The 26,380-nt window shown below is 39.1% G+C and overlaps 1 protein-coding gene and 1 non-coding gene across 3 annotated transcripts; one reads left to right on the top strand and one right to left on the bottom strand.

Annotated features, from left to right (window-relative positions):
- MTFMT (mitochondrial methionyl-tRNA formyltransferase) lies at positions 1-24,461 on the top strand. 2 transcript variants are annotated; one of them, XM_020286011.2, is made up of 9 exons: positions 1-242; positions 2,319-2,528; positions 3,587-3,709; positions 6,390-6,492; positions 7,650-7,725; positions 13,014-13,105; positions 21,340-21,418; positions 22,675-22,757; positions 24,036-24,461. In XM_020286011.2, exons 1-9 carry the CDS (start codon positions 22-24, stop codon positions 24,231-24,233), a joined length of 1,185 nt encoding a protein of 394 aa, XP_020141600.2. In that variant the 5' UTR covers positions 1-21; the 3' UTR covers positions 24,234-24,461. The 2 variants fall into 2 exon arrangements, with proteins under 2 accessions (XP_020141600.2, XP_075860596.1); XM_076004481.1 differs by lacking the exon at positions 1-242 and adding an exon at positions 285-375.
- Positions 10,547-10,609, bottom strand: LOC142871698 (U7 small nuclear RNA). Its single transcript, XR_012919914.1, has one exon. It is a non-coding gene; the product is annotated as a U7 small nuclear RNA (small nuclear RNA).
- Positions 24,462-26,380: the final 1,919 nt, after the last annotated feature.

Here is a 26,380-nt window from a genome sequence, read left to right as displayed (position 1 = left end):
GGGTCGCCGGCCGCTGCGGTGATGAGGGTGCTGGTGCAGCGCTGCTGGGGGCCCCGGCTGGTCGGTGGCGCGGTGGACCGAAGGCCGAGCCCCCAGAGGCGAGCGCTGGCCGGGCTCGGCGGGTCTGCCGATGGGAAGGACGACCGGGACGCCCGAGTCCGCGAGAAGCCGCCCTGGCGGGTGCTCTTCTTCGGCACGGACCGGTTCGCCCGCGAGGCGCTGCGGGCGCTGCATGTCGCCAGGTACTGGGGCCGGGGCTTGAGGGGCCCAGCAGCTGAAGGCGCCGATGCCGCCGCCCGCGAGGGTTTTGGACTCCTCGTCGCGGAAAGCTGCGGCGCTGGAGCGGTGTGGGCCCGGATCTCTGCGTCTCCGAAGGTGCGCCGCACCCGCCGGTCCGCCTTGGGACGCCCATCCGTCCAGCCTGCGCCCTCCACTGCGCCTGCCTATCGGCTCTCCGAGCGCCCCGGGGGCCCCGCACCGAGCCGGTGCCGGGCGCTTTGCCTACCTACATCGCCTGGGTCCGGTTCCACCACCTCCGGGTTTTGCTTGTGAGGAAGCCAGGGCTCAGAGAGGTTATGCGATGGCCCACGGTCATCAGCTGAGCTGGCTGGGACTAAAACCGGGTCTGACTTCAAAGTTCGCCTCTTTCCGCTCCCTCCTGCAGCCTCCCACCCTTCTAACGTGTACCCTCCAATCATGTAGCGTGTTCTTACCAGGCGCATGACCCTTGTGCACACCCATGTCGCGCTCCTTAGCTCCCCTTGCTCTCCTGGTATAAGGCAGGGCCCAGTTTTGCGGGTGCTGAGATGAGGACGTAATCCAAAAACGAACTGTTTTCAGAAGAATAAACTTAAAATCAGAACTCTTAGGTATACATTTAGTATTTATAAAATTTCACAAGTGTTGTTTACTGGGGAAAGAAATTGATTGAAATCCAGGCTGCCCTGAAAGTCTGTGGTATGTGGTGGCAATTCCTTATGTACTCCTCTGCCTCTTTTCCCCAACTTAGGTTTTTTATTTCCCCATTCTGTTTTTTCCTGACGCACTGCCCCCACAACACATTCATTATTTGTCATCTCCATCTCCTCTTCCCTGCAAATATTTCACAGCAGCCCCTCATATGTTGAATCTTCCATCAATCCCCTATACCTTATTCCTTCCTCCACACACCCTTCTGTACACACACCTGGCAGGAAACACCCTTCACTCCACATGCTGATATTTCCCATCTTGCCACTTGCATCTCTCACTGTGTGTACCCCGACTCTTCTGATGATGCTTCACTTAGCAGCTCCATTACTCCTATACTTTCTTTTTACTGCCCTGGTACATACTCCCTTTTTTTGAAATTCCTCAACATATGCACGCAATACCTGTTAATAAATAAATGTACTGCCCCTGGGCACTGGGATACTATGCAGCAGATAAAAAGAATGAGGCAGTGCTACATGTAGTCCCATGGAACGATGCCCATGGTATATATTTTTGTTTGTTTTTTTAAAAAGTGTTGTTTGAATGACACACGGTTATGTTACAAAATTCTGCAGATTCAGAGAATATACAGTGAAAAGTCATTTCCTTCCATCTGTTTCCCAGTTCTTCTGCCCAGAGACAGCCACTGTCTTCAGTTTCTTCTAGAAATGTTAAGTGCATATACAAGCATATGTATATTTAACCCATTTTTTAAAAGGACTCACATAATAGTACATACATCATTGTTAAGAGGAAAAAAACAAAATGCAGAACAGTATGTGGTAATATCCCAATTGTGTAAAATATCTTTACTGTATATGTTTCTGTATACGCAGGGCATCTCTAGAATGATGCTGTCCAAACAGTAGCCATGAGCTACATGTGGCTCTTTAAATTTAACACATTAACTGCCATGTGAGTTGTATTTAACTCATGCTAGTTTTGAGCCCAGGGCCTCCTGAAGCATATGTTACTCACATGTCTCCTCACCTTGGGAGCCACGAGAACTTTTTCAAGTTCCATATAACTCACACACCACAGAAAACAATAAAAAATAACAAATTTTTCATTAAATTAGGATCCTTTTTGGTTTTGAAGATTTTATTCTATTTTTATAATAAAACACTGTGGCCCCAAGGAAAAAAATTTTTTCTAGTGTGGCAGTCAATGTGTTAAAATAACTAAAATTAAATTTAAAAAAAAGTCTCTTGCTAGTTTTAATCATTTAGCCCTAAATGCTTTACAAGTTTAACCATAAAAATACCTTAGTGATGTGTGAAGTAGTTTAGCTTTGAGTTAATCACCCTAACCCTGACACATTTTTTTTTCCAATGTTGTTAACTTAGGGAAAACAAAGAAGAAGAGTTAATCGACAGATTGGAGGTGGTCACAGTGCCTTCCCCATCACCAAAAGGACTGTCAGTGAAGCAATATGCTGTGCAGTGTCAGCTCCCCGTGTACGAGTGGCCAGATGTGGGATCTGGAGAATTTGATGTTGGAGTAGTGGCTTCATTTGGCCGTCTTTTGAGTGAGGCTCTTATTCTTAAATTTCCCTAGTAAGTTTTATCTATAAGGAAATATAATATAGAAACCTTGGTCTTTACTGATGGACCTGGTATCTTTTTTTTTTTTTTTTTTTTTTTTTTTTTGAGACAGAGTCTCGCTTTGTTGCCCAGGCTAGAGTGAGTGCCGTGGCGTCAGCCTAGCTCACAGCAACCTCAAACTCCTGGGCTTGAGTGATCCTTCTGCCTCAGCCTCCCGGGTAGCTGGGACTACAGGCATGCGCCACCATGCCCGGCTAATTTTTTGTATATATATCAGTTGGCCAATTAATTTCTTTCTATTTATAGTAGAGACGGGGTCTCGCTCTTGCTCAGGCTGGTTTTGAACTCCTGACCTTGAGCAATCCGCCCGCCTCGGCCTCCCAAGAGCTAGGATTACAGGCGTGAGCCATAGCGCCCGGCCTGGACCTGGTATCTTAAATGTAATAATTTGAACTCTAATTATGTTTTCTTTAGTATTTTTAAGAATGTTTTATTTGTGGCATGAATTGTCAAAATGGATTTAACTCCTTATCACCCTCTATGAGCTTTCATCCACCCTCATTTAAATATATATTTAAATACTTTACAGATGAGTCAAATATTTAAATTTCTCATCAGTGGATGATAGGGTATATTGGGAGAAACAGGAAAGGTGACTGTTTGATAGGGATTCAGTAGGCTTATTTTAGGTATTCTGTATGTAAACTAAGTGAGGGTAATTATGTGAGAACTATAAATATAATTCAAACTGTTTATGAGATGTATAATAGAGGTTTGAGTGGTTCTCATATAATAATAAATACATTTTTATTAATACTTAAAAACTCCTAAACATCATGACCTGTTATAGTATATCTTTGGAATAATTAATAGTTGTTCTGTCTCTGTTTTTAATTACATTTCATTGGTTTCTTATGAATTTACATTTGACAACTTCCTTTTAAGTGACTAGATTTAAGTGTCACAATTTCTGGGCAAGTTTAATGATGAAAAGTAACATAATAGTTTAGGTACTAGGAACTAAATGGAAAAGCCTGCTGCCATACTAATTTATGCATTTTCTAATTCAGTGGCATATTGAATGTCCATCCCAGTTGCCTTCCGAGGTGGCGTGGTCCAGCCCCTATAATCCACACAGTGCTCCATGGAGACGTGGTTACTGGAGTAACAATTATGCAAATTAGACCTAAAAGGTAGAACAGATTTTCCTTGCCTCAGATTTTTGTGATTTTAAATGTTGATATCAGTCTGTTTTGGGGGCGGGGAAGATACATGGATGGTGCTCACTAATTTCTGTGACTCCAGAGTGCTTCCTTTGCTTTTATATTCTTTCCGCCTTTTCTGGTTTTTAACATGAATCATATGTCTTTTGGTATTTATGCATTCTCTTTAAAGTCCCTATGAAATTTTTAACTTGTTAATTGAAATAAATTATATTATTGGCACCTAGATTTCCATAAAAGACATTATAAATATAAATATAAATAAGATATGGATTTTTGTATGTTAGTCGTTTTGAATCTTGGCCTTGGTTCCTAAGCTATGGTCAAAAAACTTTTGGAACCTAAAGTAAGAATATATTGTATATCAATGTATAATATAATTGTCTTAAACATTTATTTTTTTTCTATCATACCCACAATCTAGAAACAAGTATTTAAAATTACTTGAGGGGTTTATTAAGCCTCTGTCTATTACCAACTAATTTCCGTATAGAAAAGAATAATTCACAGATGCACAAGAACAACATGGTATCTGGGATTTGCTTTAACTTCAGGAAAAAAGGGAGGGAGTAGATGAAACAAGAATAACAAAACTTTGATAATTCTACATCTTTACTTTGTTTTTTTTTGAGACAAGAGTCTCCCTCTGTTGCCAGGGGTAGACTGTCATGGCATCAGCCTAGCTCATAACAACCTCAAACTCCTGGGCTCAAGTCATCCTACTGCCTCAGCCTCCCGAGTAGCTGGGACTACAGGCATGTGCCACCATTTCTGGATAACTTTTTCTATATCTTTTTAGTTGGTCAATTAATTTGTTTCTATTTTTAGTAGAGACAGGGTCTCACTCTTGCTCAGGCTGGTTTCGAACTTCTGACCTTGAGCGATCTGCCCACCTGGGCCTCCCAGAGTGCTAGGATTACAGGCGTGAGCCACCACACCCAGCCAAAACTTTGATAATTCTAAAATCTGGGTGACATGTATACAATGGTTCATTGGACTATTCACTCTGTTTTTGTGAATGTTTGTAATTTTTCATAATAAATACTTTATCAAAGCTCATAGGTTAGAAATAGAATTAACAGAAGGACAAAGTTAAAAGTTTTAAATAAATAAAGCATATTTCTGGGTTTTTTCTTTTTTTTTGTTTTTTTTTTTGAGACAGAGTCTCACTTTGTTGCTTTGTTGCCCAGGCTAGAGTGAGTGCCGTGGCGTCAGCCTGGCTCACAGCAACCTCAATCTCCGGGGCTCAGCTATCCTACTGCCTCAGCCTCCCGAGTAGCTGGGACTACAGGCATGCACCACCATGCCCGGCTGATTTTTTGTATATATATTTTTAGTTGGTCAATTAATTTATTTCTATTTTTGGTAGAGACGGGGTCTCGCTCAGGCTGGTTTCGAACTCCTGACCTTGAGCAATCCGCCTGCCTCAGCCTCCCAAAGTGCTAGGATTACAGGCGTGAGCCACCACGCCCGGCCTTGGTTTTTTTTTTTTGAGACAAGAGTCTCGCTTTGTTGCCCAGGCTAGAGTGCCGTGGCATCAGCCTAGCTGATGGTAACCTCAAACTTCTGGGCTCAGGCAATCCTCCTGCCTCAGCCTCCCGAGTAGTTGGGACTACAGGCATGTGCCACCATGCCCGGCTAATTTTTTTTTTTCTATATATATTAGTTGGCCAATTAATTTCTTTCTATTTATAGTAGAGACGGGTTCTCGCTCTTGCTCTGGCTAGTTTGGAACTGCTGACCTCAAGCAATCCGCCCGCCTTGGCCTCCCAGAGTGCTAGGATTACAGGTGTGAGCCACCACACCCCACCTAAAGCATATTTCTAATGAAAGCCCATGGCCTGCTGGGCATGGTGGCTCACTCCTATAATCCTAGCACTCTGGGAGGCTGAGGCAGGCAGATTGAGCTCAGGAGTTCCAGACCAGCCTGAGCAAGAGCAAGACCCTGTCTCTAGTAAAAATAGAAGGAAATTAGCTGGGCAACTAAAATATATATAAATTAGCCGAGTATGGTGGCGCATGCCTGTAGTCCCAGCTACTAGGGAGGCTGAGCCAGTAGGATTGCTTGAGTCCAGGAGTTTGAGGTTGCTTTGAGCTAGGCTGACGCCACGGCACTCACTCTAGCCCGGGCAACTGAGGAAGACTCTGTCTCAAAAAAAAAAAAGCCCATAGCCAGTGTTTACAGAGCTTGATATAAAATGTTAAGACTTGTGGGAATGCAAATATACTTGCATTTATTTGTAATCACCAATGATGATAATCCAGGCAAAACTCTTATCCTTTGAAGAAGAATATAGAAAGAAATAATTATAAATTTCCCAATAGTGCTTCATTGGAAAATAAGCTCTTTGCCTTCTGCTTTTTATATGCCAATAGAGATTTTTCATACTATTTATTACTAATGTTATAATTATTTGTTATTGCAGTGAAATTCCTGATATGCAACTGTATACTTTTTTTTTTTTAAGAGACAGGGTCTTGCTATGTAGATGGGGCTGGCCTCCTTTCCCATTTCAAACTGATATATCTCCCTTGCTAATGGCTAGCAGCCAAATTAGTACCAGCAATAAATTATCTTTTTGGTATGTAGACAAACATTGATCTTAAAAAATAGTAATCATGTTACTGTTTGGTTTTGATTTTTTGCTAGATTTGACATAGGCCCAGTTCTCAAACAAGAAACCATTCCTGTGCCACCCAAGAGCACCGCAAAGGAATTAGAAGCAGTGTTGTCAAGACTGGGTGCTAACATGGTATACTTCTCCAATATCCTACTGCTTTTGATTGATTTAGTAGAATTCCTAAGTGATTATGATGAAAAGAACAATTTTATGATATGTAATTTTAAGCTTCTGTAAAAAAAGGGGGTTTCTATCTCTGGCTTTCTAAAAATTTCTGGCATTTCTGATCTCATATAGATCTTTGAGGATTTATACAGAGTGCGTACTTAATAAAGTCTTTCAAATAAAACAAGTGATCTTATATGGTACACTACATTTCACAGTGAGGCCTTTAGACTATTCTTCCTAATTTCACTCTCTTTACTCTCATATATATACCTAGTACTTCTGTCACACTGAACTAACAGCAACTTCCAAAGTGACTCTTAGCTTTCCTCCCACTTCTGTGCCTGGGTTCCCATTATTTGCATCTATTAATGTATGCACTGGAATTTTGCTGATCACCCTACCTATAGATGATCTTTCCTCTCTGTGGCTTTGTATAGCTCGTTGAGCTCATTGAATCTGTATGCAGGAGAAGTTAGATAAATGTTTAATGACTAAATTCATGTTTTTCATATGAACTAGTCAATTTTATACAGAGGAAATTTTTTCCCAACTATATTTATGGTATTTTCTATTTTAGGCACTCACCTCTGAAATGATCTCATAATAGTGGCTGCCAGCATTGGCTTATGTACCAGACTCTTCTAGATACTCAGTGGATTTTTTTTTAATCCTCCCACCAAACCTTTGAGGTAGTTGTAGCTGTCAGTCGTTTCACAGATAATGACAACCTTGAAGGCCACAGACAAATAATTTTTCCACAGTGAAACAGCTAGCAGGTGGTGGAACTGGGATTTGAACTCAGAGTGTATGACTCCACTGCTTTCCTGCCTGGGAGGTGAGAGTGGATAGCTGAGCACAGGCTGTCCTGATGCTAAAAGCTTGCACAGCCAGGCAAAGCTCAGCATTCTCTGGAAGTGAATCAACAACCCGTACTCTGCAGAGAGTAGAATCTCTACTGAGAGACCACCGAGTGGACATATGTCCTCACAGCTTAAGCCAGTTTGCTACCTTACCTTGCTACACACCTCTTTTAAAGTTTTAGGTCATTTCATGGTTGTAATGTTTCTGCTTTTGTTCTTCTGTTCCTCTTGAATATATCACTGTCTCTTTTTTTTCTATAGCTCATTTCAGTTTTGAAAAATTTGCCTGAAAATCTGAACAATGGAAGGCAGCAGCCAACAGAGGGGGTGACATATGGTGAGTGAAGCCTGCAGAGCCTCTCACAACTTCCCCAAAATTTTGTTTGTTATGATGCCATCTGAGTACTCTGACTTCTTCACTGTACTTTTCCCTTAATTTTAACTAAAGATTGAGTGTCCACTGTATGTCCTTTTTCAAAGAATGTTTGGTAAGCTCTTGTTCCCCCTCTTAGCATGTAGCCTTATGAAGGATTGGACTTTTTTTCCCCCCAACTTCTTATTTTGAAAGTATTAAACAGATAAATTGAAAGACTAGTATAATGAACATTGGTTTACCCCCAATGTCAACAGTTACTAATGTTTGGCCATATTTTCTTTCTATGTGTTTATTTAGTATATATATTTTAAATTTTACTTATTTGGAAGAATGAATCATGACCTTTCATCTCTAAGAACTTTAGCATGCATTTACTAAGAAAAATGAACAATTCCTTAATAGCATCCAATATCCAGTCCATATTTAAATGTTCTTAATTGTCTAAAAATATATTTTATAGCTGTTGTATTTTTCAAACTAGGATCCAGTTGTACTTAGTTATTATATCTCTTTAGTGGCCGGGCGCTGTGGCTCACGCCTGTAATCCTAGCTCTTGGGAGGCCGAGGCGGGCGGATTGCTCAAGGTCAGGAGTTCAAAACCAGCCTGAGCAAGAGCGAGACCCCGTCTCTACTATAAATAGAAAGAAATTAATTGGCCAACTGATATATATATAAAAAATTAGCCGGGCATGGTGGCGCATGCCTGTAGTCCCAGCTACTCGGGAGGCTGAGGCAGAAGGATCACTCAAGCCCAGGAGTTTGAGGTTGCTGTGAGCTAGGCTGACGCCACGGCACTCACTCTAGCCTGGACAACAAAGCGAGACTCTGTCTCAAAAAAAAAAAAATATATATATATATCTCTTTAGTCTGTTTAGTCTATTTTAGTCTCTGCTATTTTTCCCTTCTATGTCGTTGACTTTTTTAAGAGACCAGGCCAGTTACCTGATTTGTTTGTTTCCTTTCAGTGTTGTTCAATGTGTTTTCTATCTCTTATATTTCCTATAAATTAGAAGTTCTAAAGGTTTGACTAGATTCGGGCTAAAAGTTTTTAGGAAGAGTATTTCATAGATGATACTGTGTTTCGGTGACATTTCTTACCATTTGTTTTTAATTTTAGGGGTTCTTTTTTTTATAATTTTATTTTTTGAATATGTAAAACATACTTGACTCAAAATTTGAAACTATTGAGCAGGATATACTCAAACAAGTCTTACTTTTGTCCCCTCCAGTCATAGGTCTCACTTCAGTTAGCCAGGCTATAGGTTGCACCAAAGCTAGTGAAGCCATGTTTGGTCACTTGGTTGAGATAGTGACCACCAGATCTTTCCAGTGTAAAGATATGTTTTCCTTTTTGCAATTAGCAGGTAATCTGTGGGATGATACTTAGGCACTGTGCAAATTATCCTCTTCCCTAACAACCTTTCACATAATGGTTTTAGCACAGATTGTTATTCCTTCCTTGAATGAATTATTTCGTTAGGGATTATAAAATGGTGATTTTTCAGTTCCTTTTACATTTAATAGTTGGTATTGTTCTGGAAAGAAGAGTTTTTCTTCATTAATTGGAAATGAATTTTAGTTTATCCTAAAATGGGGATAAAGGCTTAATTCTCTTTAATTGTCAGTTTTTAGAGTAATGACTTGGTACTATAATCACCTTTAATTATGGTGGCAAATAAATTATTTTTAATATCATTTGGCTCATAGATTTTCATTTATTGTGTTTTACAGTATATTATAGTCCTAATACTTTGTGCTGCTCAAATTTCCCAAGTTTGTCCAGTGAGAACCCCATAAAGTTGGGGGTTCCTGTATCCTTTTGACACTCCCCACTCCCTGCTGGTTTTGAGTGCTTCCTTGTTTTCTACTGCTGTATGCACGAGGTTCACCTTGTAAATTCTCTGGACTGTGTTGGAATCAGCCATTTCTCCAGGGAGCCCTTGTTCATTTTAGTGGGGTTGATATTTAGAGACCATCTGGTACAACAATGTCCAAAAATAGGATGTCAGTGGACAAAACTAGAAATTACATTTTAAAAAATATTCACCTTATATTGTTTATGATTCAAATTTAACATTAGGGAGTTTTCTTTATATTTTCTCTTTTTTTTTTTTTTTGAGACAGAGTCTCGCTTTGTTGCCCAGGCTAGAGTGAGTGCCGTGGCTTCAGCCTAGCTCACAGCAACCTCAAACTCCTGGCTCAAGCAATCCTCCTGCCTCAGCCTCCCAAGTAGCTGGGACTACAGGCATTCGCCACCATGCCCGGCTAATTTTTTATATATATTAGTTGGCCAATTAATTTCTTTCTATTTATAGTAGAGACGGGGTCTCGCTCTTGCTCAGGCTGGTTTCGAACTCCTGACCTCGAGCAATCCGCCCGCCTCGGCCTCCCAGAGTGCTAGGATTACAGGCGTGAGCCACAGCGCCCGGCCTATATTTTCTCTTATATTACCTATCTTTTTAAAATGAATATTAACCTATTCATTACACATAAAATAGTTTCAATATTATAATAAATATTATTATACTGCTAATAGTAGAACTATCGAATAAGATTTAAGATTTCTTTCCAGTTCTTTTTTTCCTTTTAGAATATATCCTACTAAAGGTATATAGTCAGATTACTATGTTCAGAATTTACTGGAGATAATTTTTTTTCATGTAGTTTTGTTATCTAGTTTGATACATAGTTAGGTTTATTTGTTTCAGTTTGGTTTTGATCTTAGGGGTTGCTATATTTTCCTTTAAGATTAAATTTTATTTTATTTTTTTTTCCGGGAGGGGGTGGTCTTCCAGTGTTGACTGGAAAACCTGCTAGATAAATTCTAAAAAGAGCTGTAATACTTAAATTTTATTTTTTTAATACATAAAATATTTACATGGTTCAAAAGTTAAAATAATTTTAAAGGTATACTCAGAGAAGTCCTTCTGCTATCCCTATCTCCTCCAATCCTATATTCTTCCCTCTATAGCTAACTATTTTTATTAGCTTCTGATTTAGCCTTCCAGTTATTTTGCCAAAATAAACAAACACACACGTATTGTTATTTTTCCTTTTTTTCTTTCACAAAGGTGGCATAAAATATGCACTCTTCTACACTGTTCTTTTTTCACTTAGCAGTATATCTTGGAGACCACTTCCTATTAGTGAGAAGAGATTTTCCTCTTTCTTTTTTATGGTGGCCTAGTTTTAACTGTATGGATATATCATAATTTATTCAACAGATCCCTTATTGCTGGGCATTTTGGTTGTTTCCATTCTTTTGCTATTTCAAATAATACTGCTATGAATAACTTTAAGCACATATTATTTCCTAATATAACATATAAGAAATTGTATCTTGGGCCAGGCACAGTGGCTCACGCCTGTAATCCTAGCACTCTGGGAGGCCAAGGCGGGCGGATTGCTCAAGGTCAGGAGTTCAAAACCAGCCTGAGCAAGAGAGAGACCCTGTCTCTACTCTAAATAGAAAGAAATTAATTGGCCAACTAAAAATATATAGAAAAAATTACCTGGGCATGGTGGCACATGCCTATAGTCCCAGCTACTCAAGGAGGCTGAGGCAGGAGGATCACTTGATCCCAGGAGTTTGAGGCTGCTGTGAGTTAGGCTGATGCCATGGCACTCTAGCCCAGGCAACAGAGTGAGACTCTGTCTCAAAAAAAAAAAAAAAAAAAAGTAAAAAAAGAAATTGTATCTTGGAGTAGTTTTAATGCACATTATTCATGTGAGTGATGTTGACAATCTGTTCCTATATTTAAGGACTACCGTGTTTCCGAGAAAATAAGACCTACCCATAAAATAAGCCCTAGCAGGATTTCTAACCATTTGCACAATATAAGCCCTACCCCGAAAATAAGACCTAGTGATGGGCGTAGCTATGCAGCGTATCTGCACAACCCATGCATTTCATCATGGAGCGGCAAAGAAGACTAGCAGCCCTTCTCATCTGCCCCATCGTGACAGCTACTATCCCAGAGGTGACTGGAAAGGTGCGGGCAGCCCCACCAACAAGATTGGCTCCCCCTGTCAGGTCCTGTCCATCCTGTGTGTGCTACAAGCTGAGGCTTTGAGGGGAAAATAACACATCCCCTGAAAATAAGCCCTAGGGTGTCTTCTTGAGGAAAAATAAATATAAGACCCTGTCTTATTTTTGCGGAAACACGGTATTTGTATTTCTTTTTCTGGGAAATGTCATATCTTTTGCACATTTTTTAATCAGTTCTTTTTCTTCTTAGATTTTAGAAGTACTTTATATAGTAGAGAAATTAGTCCTCTAAGATATTAATTGCAAATTCTTTCAGTTTGTTATTTGTTTTTTGATTTAACTTAATGGCATATAAAAAATGTTTATTTTTGGCCAGGCAATGGCTCATGCCTATAATCCCAGCACTTTGGGAGGCTGAGGTGGGAGGATTGCTTGAGGCCAGGAGTTCAAGACTAACCTGGGTGACATAAAGAGACTCTGTTTCTAAAAAAAAAAAAAAATTAGCCAGGCATGGTGGTGTGCACCTATGGTCCCAGCTACTCGGGAGGCTGAGGCAGGAGGATCAGTTGAGCCCAGGAGTTTGAGACTGCAGTGAGCTATGATTGCACCATTGCACTCCAACCAGGAAACAGCAAAACCTTGTCTCTAAAAAAAAGAAAAGTTTATTTTTTTGTAGTGTCTCCTTTATTCATCTTTAATTGCTTCTGGACTTTGAGTCATAGTTAGAAGGGCATTTTCTACTCCCAGGTTATAAAGAAGCTCACTCATGTTTGCTTTTAGTATTTATGAACATATAGAAAAGTTGAGGCCGGGCGCTGTGGCTCACGCCTGTAATCCTAGCTCTTGGGAGGCCGAGGCGGGCGGATTGCTCAAGGTCAGGAGTTCGAAAACCAGCCTGAGCAAGAGCGAGACCCCGTCTCTACTATAAATAGAAAGAAATTAATTGGCCAACTGATATATATATAAAAAAAATTAGCCGGGCATGGTGGCGCATGCCTGTAGTCCCAGCTACCCGGGAGGCTGAGGCAGAAGGATCACTCGAGCCCAGGAGTTTGAGGTTGCTGTGAGCTAGGCTGACGCCACGGCACTCACTCTAGCCTGGGCAACAAAGCGAGACTCTGTCTCAAAAAAAAAAAAAAAAAAAGAAAAGTTGAGAGACAATTATAATGAATTCTTTTGTATCTGTTATTCAGCATTAATAGTTATCAATTCATGGACAGTAAACCTGACATTCATTTTTGCTCTTGGCTTTATCTTGTAGCTCCTAAGATTTCTGCTGCTACCAGCTGTATAAAATGGGAGGAACAAACTTCAGAGCAAATATTCAGACTTTATCGTGCCATTGGAGATATAGTAAGTTGGGAAGTTAGGTTGCAGTTTTACCTAATTGGTATTTTTGTGTGTAATTTGCTTTCTGAATATTTTTATTTAGGAAGGGATCTCAAACTAAACCTAGGAAACCTGAAATTTATTTTTAAAATATTCTTTAAACTTTAAGTTTTTATAGAGGCCTTAGAATTCACAAAGCACTTTCAAATATATGTGTTTTGTAGTTTCCCATAACCAAGTTTTATTATCTCAGTTCATAGGTGAGGGGAATGAAAATGAGATGACTAACTTAGGGGTACCCAGTCACTAAATAATGAACCTAAATCTTCTAACTCCTAATCCAGTGCTTTTTCCAGCATATCTTTCTGTCTCTGGTCAAATTTTTATAATTTCAGATTCTTAAATCATTGATTTCTACATATGGTACACAAAATGAAGTTGTAATATAATAATAGCTTATTAAAATATCTGAGTTAAATTCTCAGTTCCTTGACAAATTTGTGGGATTTTTTCCTTCATTTTGATAGCCACTTCTGTTATTTGAACTCTGGGCCTACCAAATGTGTAGTTTTTAATGGACCACCTCTGTTATTAATGATGAGTAAAATGGGGAACTACAACTAGATATCTATAGCATGCCATTTTAAAGTTGAAGAGAGGCTTAAAATAGATAGTGAATTATTTAATGTTGATCAAGGTCATATTGCTAGTTAATGAGAGAGTCAGATTTTGAATAAAATCGGTCTAACTTCTATACAAATCCTATACTTTTTGTGCTGCAACAGAATGGCATCTGGGAACATGGACTTTAGAGCCAGATAGAGCTGGTTCCATCTTGTTTCTGCTACTTCCTAACTTTGTAGATTTGGGAAAGTTATTTCACCTCTGAGCTTTAGTTTGTTCATCAGAAAATTAGGGCTAATATATATAAAGCTTTTTTATTTTACCGTATCTGGTACAGAATAGGTACTCATTAAATGACAGCTGCTATTATTCATTCATTCATTAAACAAAATATTTATTGAAGGCCTGTTATGTGTCAAGTGGTGTGCTAGGTACTAGAGATACAGGTGGTGTGGAAGGACAGACAACAAATAAGCAAATCAGTAAGAAAAATACCAAATAGTGTGATAAATTCCATGATAAAAACTAAAATAGGATCATGTGATGGAATAACTGGAGGTTACTTTAGGTTGGTTGGATGGGGAAGGCCTCTCTGAACTGACATTTAAACTGAGGTCTAGGCCGGGCACGGTAGCTCACGCCTGTAATCCTAGCACTCTGGAAGGCCGAGGTGGGCGGATTGCTTGAGGTCAGGAGTTCGAAACCAGCCTGAGCAAGAGTGAGACCCCGTCTCTACTATAAATAGAAAGAAATTAATTGGGCAACTAATACATATAGAAAAAATTAGCTGGGCCTGGTGGCGCATGCCTATAGTCCCAGCTACTTAGGAAGCTGAGGCAGCAGGATTGCTTGAGCCCAGGAGATTGAGGTTGCTATGAGCGAGGCTGATGCCACGGTACTCACTCTAGCCTGGGCGACAAAACGAGACTCTGTCTCAAAAATAAAAAAATAATAAAAATAATAAACTGAGGTCTGAAAGACAGGAACCAGCCATGCCAAGTCAACGAAAGACCATTTCAGGCAGAGGGACCAGCTAGTATAAAACCCAAGGTGGACTAACCAGACAAAGAAAAGAAAGCTATAGGCAGGGTGCGGTGGCTCACACCTGTAATCCTAGCACTCTGGGAGGCCGAGGCGGGCAGATTTGAGGTCAGGAGTTCGAAACCAGCCTGAGCAAGAGCGAGACCCCATCTCTACTATAAATAGAAAGAAATTAATTGGCCAACTAATAATAGAAAAACTTAGCCGGGCATGGTGGTGCATGCCTGTAGTCCCAGCTACTCAGGAGGCTGAGGCAGTAGGATCGCTTGAGCCCAGGAGTTTGACGTTGCTGTGAGCTAGGCTGATGCCACGGCACTTACTCTAGCCTGGGCAACAAAGCAAGACTCTGTTTCAAAAAAAGAAAGAAAAGAAAAGAAAGCTATAGATTAATATCCCCTATGAATATAGATGTAAAAGTCCTCAACAGAATTAGCAAAGTGAATTTAACAACATATAAAAATGGATTATACACCATGACCAAATGGGATTTATCCCAGGAATGCAGGGTTGGTTCAACATCGGAAAATCATTCAATGTAATATACATATTAATAGAATAAAAGACAAAAGCCACATCATTGTCTCAATAATTGTAAAAAAATGCATTTTATAAAATTCAACACATTAAGAAAGCCTTAGTAAACTAGGAATAGAAGGACACTTCCTCATCCTGTTAAAGAGCATCTATGAAAAACCTACAGCTAACATCCTATTTAATGAAAGACTGAAAGCTTTCCCTCTAAGATCAGGAACAAGACAAAGATGTCTGCTCTCATCACTTCTATTTAACTTTGTTCTGCCTAGGCACTTAGGCAAGAAAAAAGAAACAGAAGACAACCTAATCTGAAAGGAAGAAGTAAAACCATCTCTATCTGCAGATGACATGATCTTATATAAAAAAAGTCCCCAAAGAACTGTCAGAGCTAATAAACAGTAAAAGAATACCCAAGTAAATGGAAAGACCTCCATTTGTGTTCATTGATTAGATGAATTTACTATTGTTAAGATGTCTCTACTCCCCAAACTGATCTACAGATTCAACACAATTCCTATAAAAATCCTAGTTGGCTTTGCAGAAATTGACAAGCTGCCCCTAAAATTCATATAGAATTGCAAGGGGCCCAGAAAAGCCAAAACAAACTTGAAAAATTACAAAATTGGAAGACGCTCACATTCCAATTTCAAAACTTAGTGCAAAGCTACAGTAATCAAAATAGTGTAGTACTAGCTGTATCACAGTACAGTATAATTAAGAGTCTAAAAATAAACTCATGCATATATGGTCAATTAATTCTTTGACAAGAGAGTCAAGACAATTCAATGGAGAAAGAATAGTCTTTTCAACAAATGGGGCTGGCATATCCAACTGGATGTCCACAATCAAAAGAATGAATTTGGACCCTTACCTTACATTATATACAAAATTAACTTAAAATGGATCAGAGACTAAGAGCTAAATAAAACTCTCAGAAGAAAACATAGGTGTAAATATTCATGACATTGAATTAGGCAGTGGTTTCATAGATATGATTTCATAAAGCATAAGCAACCAAACTAAAAATAGAGAAATTGGGCCGGGCGTCGTGGCTCATGCCTGTAATACTAGCACTCTGGGAGGCCGTGGTGGGAGTATTGCTCAAGGTCAGGAGTTCAAGACCAGCCTGAGCAAGAGTGAGACCCTGTCTTTACCAAAATAGAAAGAAATTAGCTAGACAACTAAAAATCTATAGAAAAAATTAGCCAGGCATGGTGACATATGCCTGTAGTCCCAGCTATTTGGGAGGCTGAGACAGAAGGATTGCTTGAGCCCAGGAGTTTGAGGTTGCTGTGAGGTAGGCTGATGCCCCGGCATTCTAGCCCAGGCAACAGAGTGAGACTCTATCTCAAAAACAACAACAACAGAAATTGGACTTCATCAAAATTAAAAACTGTGGTACTTCAAGGGACATTATCAAGAAAGTAAAAAAAATGGGAGAAAACATTTGCAAATCATATATTTGATAAGGGTATAGTACCCAGAATATATAAAGAACTTTTACATCTCTATGGTAAAAAGACAAATAACCCAATTGGAAAATGGCCAAAGAATATGAGTAGACATTTCTCTCAAGAATATCTACAAGTGGCCAATAAGCACATGAAAAGATGATTAACTTCATTAGTGTTTAGGGATATGCAAATCAGAACCATAATGAGACACCACTTTACGTTTGCTAGAATGGCTATAATTTAAAAAAAAAATAGTATTGACAAGGATGTGGAGAAATTTGAAACCCTCATATATTGCTGATAAGAATGTAAAATGGTACAACCACTGTGGAATACAGTTTGGCAGCTCCTCACAAAGTTAAACAGAGTTACCATATGGCTCAGCATTTCCACTCCTAGGTTTATACTCAAGAGAATTGAAAAACATGTTCACACAAAAATTTGTACCCACGTGTTCATATCAGCGTTATTGAGAACAGCCAAAGAGTAGAACGACCCAAATGTCCATCAACTGATAATGGATAAATAAAATGTGATATATCCATACAATAGGATATTGGTATTTGTTGAACAACTCTGTGAATCTACTAAGAACCACTGAATTGTACACTGTAAAAGGGTGAATTTTATTATGTGAATTGTATCTTAATAAAACCATCAAAAACAAAAGACCCAAGGTAGAAAAGAGCTGGATATGTTTGAGGGACAGAAATGAGGATGCTGTGGCTGGAGCATAGCCAGCAAGGTGGAGAGTAGCATAAGATGAGGTCAGAGGCAAGATTGAATAGGATTGATGTGTAGTGGGAAGTCATTGGAGGGCTTGAGCGGGAAGTAATGGGATTAGGTGTATATGTTCTTAAAAGGTCACTCTGGCTGCTGGTGGAGAATGGACTGGCGGTCAGTCAAGAAGCTGGAACTGTAGCCCAGGTGATAGATGATGGCAATTTGGGCAATGATAATAGCGAATGGAAAGAAGTGGCCATCCACATGGGACATGGTAGCACAAGCCTGTAGTCCCAGCTACTCAGGAGGCTGAGGTGGGAGGATCACTTGAGTTCAGGAGTTCAAGGCTAGCCTGGGCAACATGGCAAGATCTTGTCTCTAAAAAACAAATAGAAGTAGACATCCAAGCTGTACTTTGGAGGAGGAGTCAACGGGATTTGCTGATGGAATATGGGCAACTAAGGAAAGAGAAATTAGGATCATTCATACATTTTTGGCTTGAGTAACTGGGTCAATAGTGGTACCATTTAATTGAGATGAGGATATCTAGGGAGGAACAAATTCGGGGAGAGAAATAAATAGTTCTGTTTTGGCCATGTTAAGTTTGAGATACTTAGAAGATATCCATACGGAGATACCAAGTAGACAAATTCCTGAGATGCATTTTAGGCCAGTAGATTGAAATCTCTTAGCATCTCTGACTTCCTACGCAATGATCCTTACCTTCTGCAATTCGAACCTTTCCTCTATGGAGAAAAGCTTTGTGCTATAAAAGACCAAATACTTATCTTGGAGCCAGAAGGTGAGGTTCGATTCCTAGAGCTGTCCTTTACTAAACGAAAGCAAGGCCCTTACCTTCTCTGAGCTTCTGCTTTTTTTACCTCTAAAATGGGGTTAATGACCATGTACACAACTGTCAAGATCAAAGGAAATAAACTATATGAATCTAAATCTATGCAAACATATGATTTTAACAGTAATGATAGTTGACACTGAAATGATTATATTCTTACCATCTCTTTCCATTCTGTAATGCTATGATAGGTGAGTTTTCCTCCCTAAGAACAAGAATTGTATATTCTGAGCATATACCCCGCATGTTTATTACTCTCAGTAAATATGAATCTCTTTTAGTCAGTAGCATGTTTCAAAAATATTTTGAATTCTTTGAAAGAAAAAAATTACACACATGAAAATTGTTTCATAACTTAAGACAGCAGGTGAAATAAAAATGAGCCTGCAAGATATGAAAGAGGCTATTGTCCCAAAATACGACATATATAAGGTTATGAGTACCTATAACTTCAAATTTATTTAATTCTTTGATTTAATGTTCAAATTATTACAACAGCCTAACTCTTCTGAAAGTTAAATTTCCTTTTTAAAGGATAACATAAAAAGAGTACTGAGCTGAGAATCAGAAAACAGAATCTGACCCTGGCCCTACCACTAACTAGCTGTGTCCAGCCTTGGGAAAATAGCTGCATTGTTCTGAGCCTTACTTTCTCCATCTGTGAAATGGAAGAATGAGCTATAGTTTGCAAATAAATGTATTTAATTCATAAATTTGAAAGAACTTATTTCCTAGTGTTTTTTTTTTTTTTTTTTTTTTTTTTTTTTGAGGCAGAGTCTCACCCTGTTGCCTGGGCTAGTGCCATGGCATCAGTCTAGCTCACAGCAACCTCAAACTCCTGGGCTCAAGCGATCCTCCTGCCTCAGCCTCCCAAGTAGCTGGGACTATAGGCATGTGCCACAATGCCCGGCTAATTTTTTCTATATATTTTTTAGTTGTCCAGCTAATTTCTCTTTCTTTAGTGGAGATGGGGTCTCACCCTTGCTCAGGCTGGTCTTGAACTCCTGAGCTCAAACGATCTTCCTGTCTCGGCCTCCCAGAGCACTAGTATTACAGGCGTGAGCCACCATGCCCAGCCTGTGTTAATTTTGATTAACCTGTTTAAATCAAGTTCTAAGATCTTAAGTATATTGGAAATGTGTCATGTGATAAAAGTGGCATTTCACATTGGGGGGAGGGGGGAGATGAATTATCCCATCAATAGCATTGGGACAACTGGCTAACCATTGGAGGGGGGACCCTCAAGTCCTACCTTTCAAAATCAAAATAACTGCTGTACAACTGTGTATATAGTTAACAATCCTATACACTGGAATTTGCTAATAGGCTAGATTTTGTGTTATGTGTTTTTTACCACAATTTTAAAAAATAAAATCTAGATGGATGAAGGATTTATATGTAGGCCTGGCGTGGTGGCTCACGCCTGTAATCCTAGCACTCTGGGAGGCCGAGGCGGGCGGATTGCTCGAGGTCAGGAGTTCGAAACCAGCCTGAGCAAGAGGGAGATCCTGTCTCTACTATAAATAGAAAGAAATTAATTGGCCAACTAATATATGTAGAAAAAAATTATCCGGGCATGGTGGTGCATGCCTGTAGTCCCAGCTACTTGGCAGGCTGAGGCAGGAGGATTGCTTGAACCCAGGAGTTTGAGGTTTCTGTGAGCTAGGCTGATGCCACGGCACTCACTCTAGCCTGGGCAACAAAGCAAGACTCTGTCTCAAAAAAATATATATATAAATAATAAACCACTGAAGTCATGAGAAAAAAAACTGATAAATATTAACTCTATAAAAATTAAATATGCATGAAAAAAATGACTGTCCCCAAGATTAAAAGTCAACATAGTGGAGAGAATATTCATAACACAAGAGTTAAAAGGCTGATTTCCTAAATATAGGAAAAAAAATTTGCAAATTAATAAGATGAACATCCCAGTTTTTAAAAATATGGGCAAAGGGCAGAAATAGGCAGTTGACAGAAAAATAAATACATGGAAGTAAATACATGTATTTCCAAGTAAATACATGGAAAGCTCCTCAGCCTTGCTAATAATAAACAGCAATAGGCAGTGGCTCACACCTGTAATCCTAGCACTCTAGGAGGCCAAGGCGGGAGGATTGCTTGAGCTCAGAAGTTCAAGATCAGTCTGAGCAAGAGTTAGACCTGTCTCTACTAAAAATAGAAAAATATTAGCTAGGCATAGTGGTGAGCGCCTGTAAATACCAGCTACTCAGGAAGCTGAGACAGGAAGATCACTTGCTCAGGAGTTTGAAGTTGCTGAGAGCTAGGCTGACACCATGGCACTCTAACCCAGGCAACAGAGTGAGACTCTGTCTTCAAAACAAAACAAAACAAAAACAGCAGTAAATTATCATTTTTTCTCACTAATCAAGGCAGGTTAATAATAAAATGATGCTGTTTATCTCAGGCATTCCACTTAAAAAAAACCCAAAACTACTTTCCAGAAATATATAAGTGCTCAAAGATATATCAACAAAGCTGTTTATTACCATATTTTATAATGATATAATAGCAAGAAATTGAAAATAACTGGAATATCCATCATAAAGATATTAGTTGCATAAATTATTATATTTTTGATGCTGTGCAGCAGATACAGAGTGAAGTAGGTGTGTACTGATAAAAAGTTGTCCCTGGCTTATGGTTAAGTAACAAAAGTTCCTTGTAAAACAATATGTTCTAGATTTTTATAATAATATTTGTAGAAAAAAATACAGGGAAATACATAAAACTATTGACAGTGGTTACCTCTGGGATGGGAATGCAAAATACTATCACTTTCTAAAATTTTTTTAAAACAAATGCTCTAATGTTTAAGATCTTATAAATCCTGGAAAGACTGATATAAAGGGTCATGTTTATGTTCTGTTCCATAAAATTTAGTGACTGAGTTCCCAATTCCTCTAATTAGGAGAAAAATCTGACCAGATTAACACAAAATTGTAGTTGAAAAGGGTTTCTGGGTTGGACATGTTCCTTTATCATGCCTTCTTTAATGTTATTTGCAGATTCCATTGCAGACGCTCTGGATGGAGAATACCATTAAACTTCTGGATTTGGTTGAAGTTAACAGCCCAGTCCTTGCTGGTACGAACTTTTGAATACTGACTTGGAAGATGTTTTCTTTCACTATAGTCTATTTGAAAATGTGTCTGTTTTACCATAGGTCCCATTTACTAAAAATAAGGATTCTTTGAGATTGTTTCAGCTCAATAATGATAATACTTTACTTTCACTTATTGACTTACTCTTTGCAGTGTCCATTCACATGTATTTTCTCATTTAATCATTACAAGAACCTGGGAAGTAGGCAGAGCAGTGTTCTTATCCCATTTTAAGCTCTGTGATGTCCTACTTTAAGATTTTTGGGGAGTATAAAATGACTTGGTTAATTTTATTCTGGTGAATATCATAATGGAAATATCCGAGAGCTCAGTGAGAATCTAGGCCAGCTGATAGCATTTCATGCCACAGGTCCACTCTGAGGCTCATGCCACAGGTCCACTCTGAGGCTCATCAGTGACTTCCCAATGTGGTAGACAGAAGGAATGTGACCCCAGAGGGAGCTGACCTAGTCTAGAGGTAGCTGGAGTTTCCTAGGAACCTAGAAATTAGGATTTGTTTGGGCAGGGATGAAAGGGCCCGCTTAAATCCTAAGCATCCTGTGTATCTCTCCACTGGTTAGTAGTTACTTCCACAAAAGAATAACACAAAATGTCTAGATTCCGCATTTTAGGTGATCACTGGAAGACTAGGTAAAGGAATTGTAGCTTCTTACGTATGTGGAAAGCTTTCCTTTGGGTTGGTGATGTACACAGAGCACTATGGCTTCATCATAAGTTTTGGATTACAAAGTCAGGGCATCAGCAAGATGTGTCCTCTCCAATATTAGTACTGCCTCCCAGTATTTTTTTTTTTTTTTTTGGGACAGGGTCTCACTTTGTTGCCCAGGCCAGAGTGAGTGCTGTGGCATCAGACTAGCTCACAGCAACCTCAAACTCCTGGGCTCAAGCAATCCTGCTGCCTCAGCGTCCCTAGTAGCTGGGACTGCGGGCATGCACCACCATGCCCGGCTAATTTTTTCTATGTATATTAGTTGGCCAATTAATTTCTTTCTATTTATAGTAGAGACAGGTTCTTGCTCTTGCTCAGGCTGGTTTTGAACTCCTGACCTCGAGCGATCCACCCGCCTCAGCCTCCCAGAGTGCTAGGATTACAGACGTGAGCCACCGTGCCCGGCCTGCCTCCCAGTATTAGTACTGCTTTTGGGGTTTTTGAGAAGTACCATAAAGATTTATAATTTATTTCTCTCTCATATCTTTTTTTTTTCCTCCATTCTTCAGATCCAATGTTAACAAGACATGCTGTTATTCCAGGATCAGTAATATACCACAAGCAGTCACAGATCCTGCTGGTTTATTGCAAGGTACATTTTCCTTTAGTTTCAAATTATCATACTTGTTTTACTGAGTTTATAATTTATTGTTTTTAGTTTACTTCACTTAACTTCCTGTCCATCAGATTGGGCCAATAGGCAGTTTAATTTTCTGAAGAAATAGTGTAATCTTTAGTGTAATTTTTTAAAGTGATGAAGTTTTTCCAAGGCATTACTATTAATCAGTGAAAGAAGATTCAGTAACTCGAGCGCTTTCTTAAAAGAAAACTTAAACGTATTTTCAGTAATCTGATTTAATTAACAAGCTCCTGTGCTTGGTGACATAAAAATAGTCATATTGAAGTATCTGGCTGAACTCCTGCAGGGCATGTATCCTACTTTCTTTTACTGCTCAACAGTATTTAAGAGATTTCTGAACTATTTAAAATGACTTTGGAACTAGTATTGTTTTATAAGACCATGGTGTGTTCTGAGAAGTGTTCTACTTTCCTTCCATTGCCTGGGTATTTTCTGTCATGTGGTGTTTAGGTGAGATGCTTCATGCTCTAGAAGCATTGTTTAAAATGTGTGATAGATTGATCTGACCTACACAGACTGTAAATACAGGATTTTCCTTCATCATCCTTTCTTCATCTCTCGCCAGTTTATTCTGGAACAGTGTTGGGTCCATATGTCTTGCCGTCCTTGTCTGGGTCTGGTTGTACATGGATTGCATGTCTGCAGCTTGCTCTCTTAGAAAGAAGCTGGGATTGTCGGAACATGTGAATTTGAGTCTTATCAGTTGTGTTCCCTCGGACAAAATAACCCACCTTCTGTGGGCATCAGTTTCCTCTTCTAAGCTGAGGATGATAGCTGGGTGCGATGTCACCCACCTGTAGTCCTCTCAGCAGGCTGAGGCAAGAGGAGCCCAGGAGTTTAAGTCCCGCCTGGAAACTAAACTAAACTGGGCATGATATTGGATCTGCCTGCCTTTTAGATCTGTTATGTTTTAATGACCAGTCACAGTAAGATATATGGACATACTCTGAAAACTGTAAAGCAAATCTAACATACTTTTTTACTCTGCTCCCTTTATGTTTAAATAGGATTATACAGGTCTGTGCATTGTTATCTCTCCTTGGTAATGAACTTTTGGAGTCAAGGAATTGTATATGTTACTTAGTACAGTGTTATTTACAGTTAGGCATTTAGTGAAGGTTTATTGGTTTATTTATTTGTTTCCATGTAAAAATTTTTATAAACTAAAATTTACTTCGTTTTTCAGTTTTGCCATCACTTCCTGTTCACTATTTGTCTTTTGCCCTTAAGGATGGCTGGATTGGTGTTCGATCAGTGATGCTTAAGAAAACACTAACAGCTACTGATTTCTACAATGGATATTTGCACCCCTGGTACCAAAAAAATTCCCAAGCTCAGCCAAGCCAATGCAGATTTCAGACTCTCAGACTTCCATCAAAAAAGAAGCAGGAAAAAAAATTTGTTGCTGTGCAACAGTGCATTAAGTAGTTAGGAAGAAGATGGACCTATTACATATTTGTAATTTATTAAAAGCCTTATTTACAAGGAATTACCTGGACTGTCAAAGAAGATGACACTGTTGGAGGAAGAGAAGATTATTGTCTAAAAGATGGATTGCCTATCTTTCTGTCTTTTGTGTAACAGTGGTTAAAAAACAGCTTTTTCTACTTGAATAACAAAAGTTTAAAAAATAAAATTTGTATTTATAATACCAAATTGAAGGAGATTATATCTTTGCCTAAGAGCAAGGACAACTAACTGGTATGTATGTGTGTGTGTGTATATATGTATGTATGTATATATATATATATATATACACTGAAAAGAGGTGTTTTTTTTTTTTGACAAAATGGTACATATATTGAATTTTTATTTTATTTTGTTTTATTTTATTTATTTATTTATTTTGAGACAGAGTCTCACTCTGTTGCCCGGGCTAGAGTGCTGTGGCATCAGCCTAGCTCACAGCAACCTCAAACTCCTGGGCTCAAGCAATCCTCCTGCCTCAGCCTCCCAAGTAGCTGGGACTACAGGCATGCGCCACCATACCTGGCTAATTTTTTCTATATATTTTTAGTTGGCCAATTAATTTCTTTCTATTTTTAGTAGAGACAGGGTCTTGCTCTTGCTCAGGCTGGTTTCTTTTTTTTTTTTTCCTGAAAAAATGTCGACTGATCAGACTGGTTTCAAACTCCTGACCTTGAGCGATCCACTCACCTCAGCCTCCCAGAGTGCTAGGATTACAGGTATGAGCCACCATGCCTGGCCATATATTGAATTTTTAAAATAACATGTTCCTATTGACTGTTATCTTAGGAGTATTTGATCTACATTTCTGATTTTCAATAAGAAGTCAGCTTTATAAATTTCTCTATCAGCTATCTATACTATAAATTTACACCTAAGTTTTCTTGAAGAAGGAATATGCTAACATTTTTCAAGTTATTTGTGCAGTAAAGGTTATTGAGTATCTGGTCTGTACAAACTCATCTTTTCTGTCTCCAGAAGAGTCAAGCACTTCCAGAGGAGGAGGTGCAGTGGCCAGCTGTGGAATTTGTATTTGAGAATCTTTACATATTGGTTTTTCCTGGCTAGATTCTGTCCATTAAAATCTTTCTTCATTAATTCATTTATTCATTCAGCAACATTTATTGAGTGTTCATATAATTGGTAATCTAAATTAGGACACTTCTGATAGTAAAAGAAAGCACTTACAATAATTATTCCAGGACAACAGAAATAAATCAGGACTCTCCAGGCAAACTAAGTTGTATGAATATGGTATTTGTGGAGCACTTGCTGTATGACCAGCTTTTATGCTGGTTGCTAGAGCTTCAGAGATTAAATAATACTTGGCAACTTCAATCTACTGGGGAAACAAACATGTAACCAAATATAATACAGTTATTAATGCCATAATGGAGGGATAATGGAAGCATTAAGTATCCCTCAGGGGTGACAGTGGAGGCTTCCCAGAGGAGGGAAACTGAATCTGAGGTTCCAAAGGATGACTTCACTATGCAAACCAAGGCCTGGGAGGGCATTCTAGCATGTGCAGAGGCTCAGAGGCCTAAAACAACACTACTTTACAGGGCATTTGGTAGTCTGGTTCTCTAACTGAAGTATGATTGCTCTTTTATTATTCTTTAAACCATAAATTTGTTATACATACTCTTATATGTATGAACTAGTTTTATTATGTATGTATTACACATATAGCTGGCCGGGGAGAAGCTAACAGTGGATCGAGAAAGATAAACAAATGGCATATCAAACATGGGGACGGGGGAAGAGCAGTGTTTTGAAGAAACTGCGAGAATTGATATGAATAGAATACAATGATGGAGATGAGACTGGAGGAGCAGGCTGAGGCCAGATCATGGAGGGCTTTGGAAACCAAAAGAGTTTGGGCCTTTGTCTTGTGTGCACTAGACTTAATTGGTGTGTGTCACAACCAGAGTTACATTTGGGAAGGTTAACTTTGGTAGTGGTGTGGAAGGTAGACTGGGAATGAAACCTAGGCAGGAAGATCAGTTGGGAGGTTAGAAATGTTATGATCTGAACTACATCAGCTGTTGGGGTGGGAGAAAATGATTTAAGAGATTTTTGCTTAGGAAGCGAGAGAACTGGGGTTA

This window comes from Microcebus murinus, chromosome 6, assembly GCF_040939455.1.
Source record: "Microcebus murinus isolate Inina chromosome 6, M.murinus_Inina_mat1.0, whole genome shotgun sequence".
Lineage (NCBI taxonomy): Eukaryota > Metazoa > Chordata > Mammalia > Primates > Cheirogaleidae > Microcebus > Microcebus murinus.
The sequence above is the reverse complement of the archived record's forward strand: the minus strand, read 5'-3'. Positions and strand labels throughout refer to the sequence as shown.

Coding starts and splice junctions, on each gene's coding strand:
- MTFMT (XM_020286011.2), top strand. CDS start 22: ATGAGGGTGCTGGTGCAGCGCTGCTGGGGGCCCCGGCTGGTCGGTGGC. Junction 243..2,318: donor CGGGCGCTGCATGTCGCCAG/GTACTGGGGCCG, acceptor TTGTTAACTTAG/GGAAAACAAAGAAGAAGAGT. Junction 21,419..22,674: donor TAACAGCCCAGTCCTTGCTG/GTACGAACTTTT, acceptor TCCATTCTTCAG/ATCCAATGTTAACAAGACAT.